General features: G+C 43.7%; 1 protein-coding gene across 1 annotated transcript; it reads left to right on the top strand.

The window, feature by feature from the left end:
- AOL_s00054g442 (uncharacterized protein) lies at positions 1-411 on the top strand (the record flags this gene model as incomplete). Its single annotated transcript, XM_011121758.1, has 1 exon — positions 1-411. One exon carries the CDS (start codon positions 1-3, stop codon positions 409-411), a length of 411 nt encoding a protein of 136 aa, XP_011120060.1.
- Positions 412-714: the final 303 nt, after the last annotated feature.

The raw sequence follows: 714 nt of genomic DNA, 5'->3' as shown, positions 1-714 counted from the left end.
ATGGCTCAGTACACCCTCCCGCAAATATCCTCCATCCCCTCGCTTTCCACAGACGAACGAGCCGAAGTTCTGTCCCACCTCTTTGAACCATGTGACGCCTTAAACACTTTAGTCGTCTCCCAACTTGGGAACACTACATTCACATCATACAGTGATTTGATATCACACGTTCATAATGAATTATTAAGACTCAAGGATTCCCCGTCAACATCGGATACGGAATGGCTCTTGAAGATTCTATCCGCTCATCCGCGCCTAGGTGCTAAGAAGGTTGACTCTGCACATTCAAGGAGTGAGCAGGCGAGCCTGGGCGGGCCGACGGAGGCAGCTGAACTCGAGAGGTTGAATAATGAATATGAAGAGAAGTTTCCAGGTACGCATGCGCAATACAACTACTTTTCCTTTTCTTGAAACTTTCTTTTTTTTTTTTTTGTCTTTAAGAGAAACCTCATGGTAGGCTGCATAAAGGTGCTTTCAACCTTGTGAATCTGTTGTCATTTGGAGGAAAATTATAGCTCTTTTCATTCCAGTCGTGAACAGTTATTGTTGCACATGTTACACATGGTTATTGCTGCAGTAGAGGGAATTGAGCTTTGAAATTACCCATCACGGCCAAAAGGCTCCCTTGCCTAAGAATCCCTCGCCTTCTAGCATTTAATGCAGTTGCAACTTTCCTTGTCTTGCTTTTCTATTAGCTGTGCATTGTTATAATAT

This window comes from Orbilia oligospora (genome assembly GCF_000225545.1).
Source record: "Orbilia oligospora ATCC 24927 unplaced genomic scaffold scaffold00054, whole genome shotgun sequence".
NCBI lineage: Eukaryota > Fungi > Ascomycota > Orbiliomycetes > Orbiliales > Orbiliaceae > Orbilia > Orbilia oligospora.
This window is presented reverse-complemented; position numbering and strand designations above follow the sequence as displayed.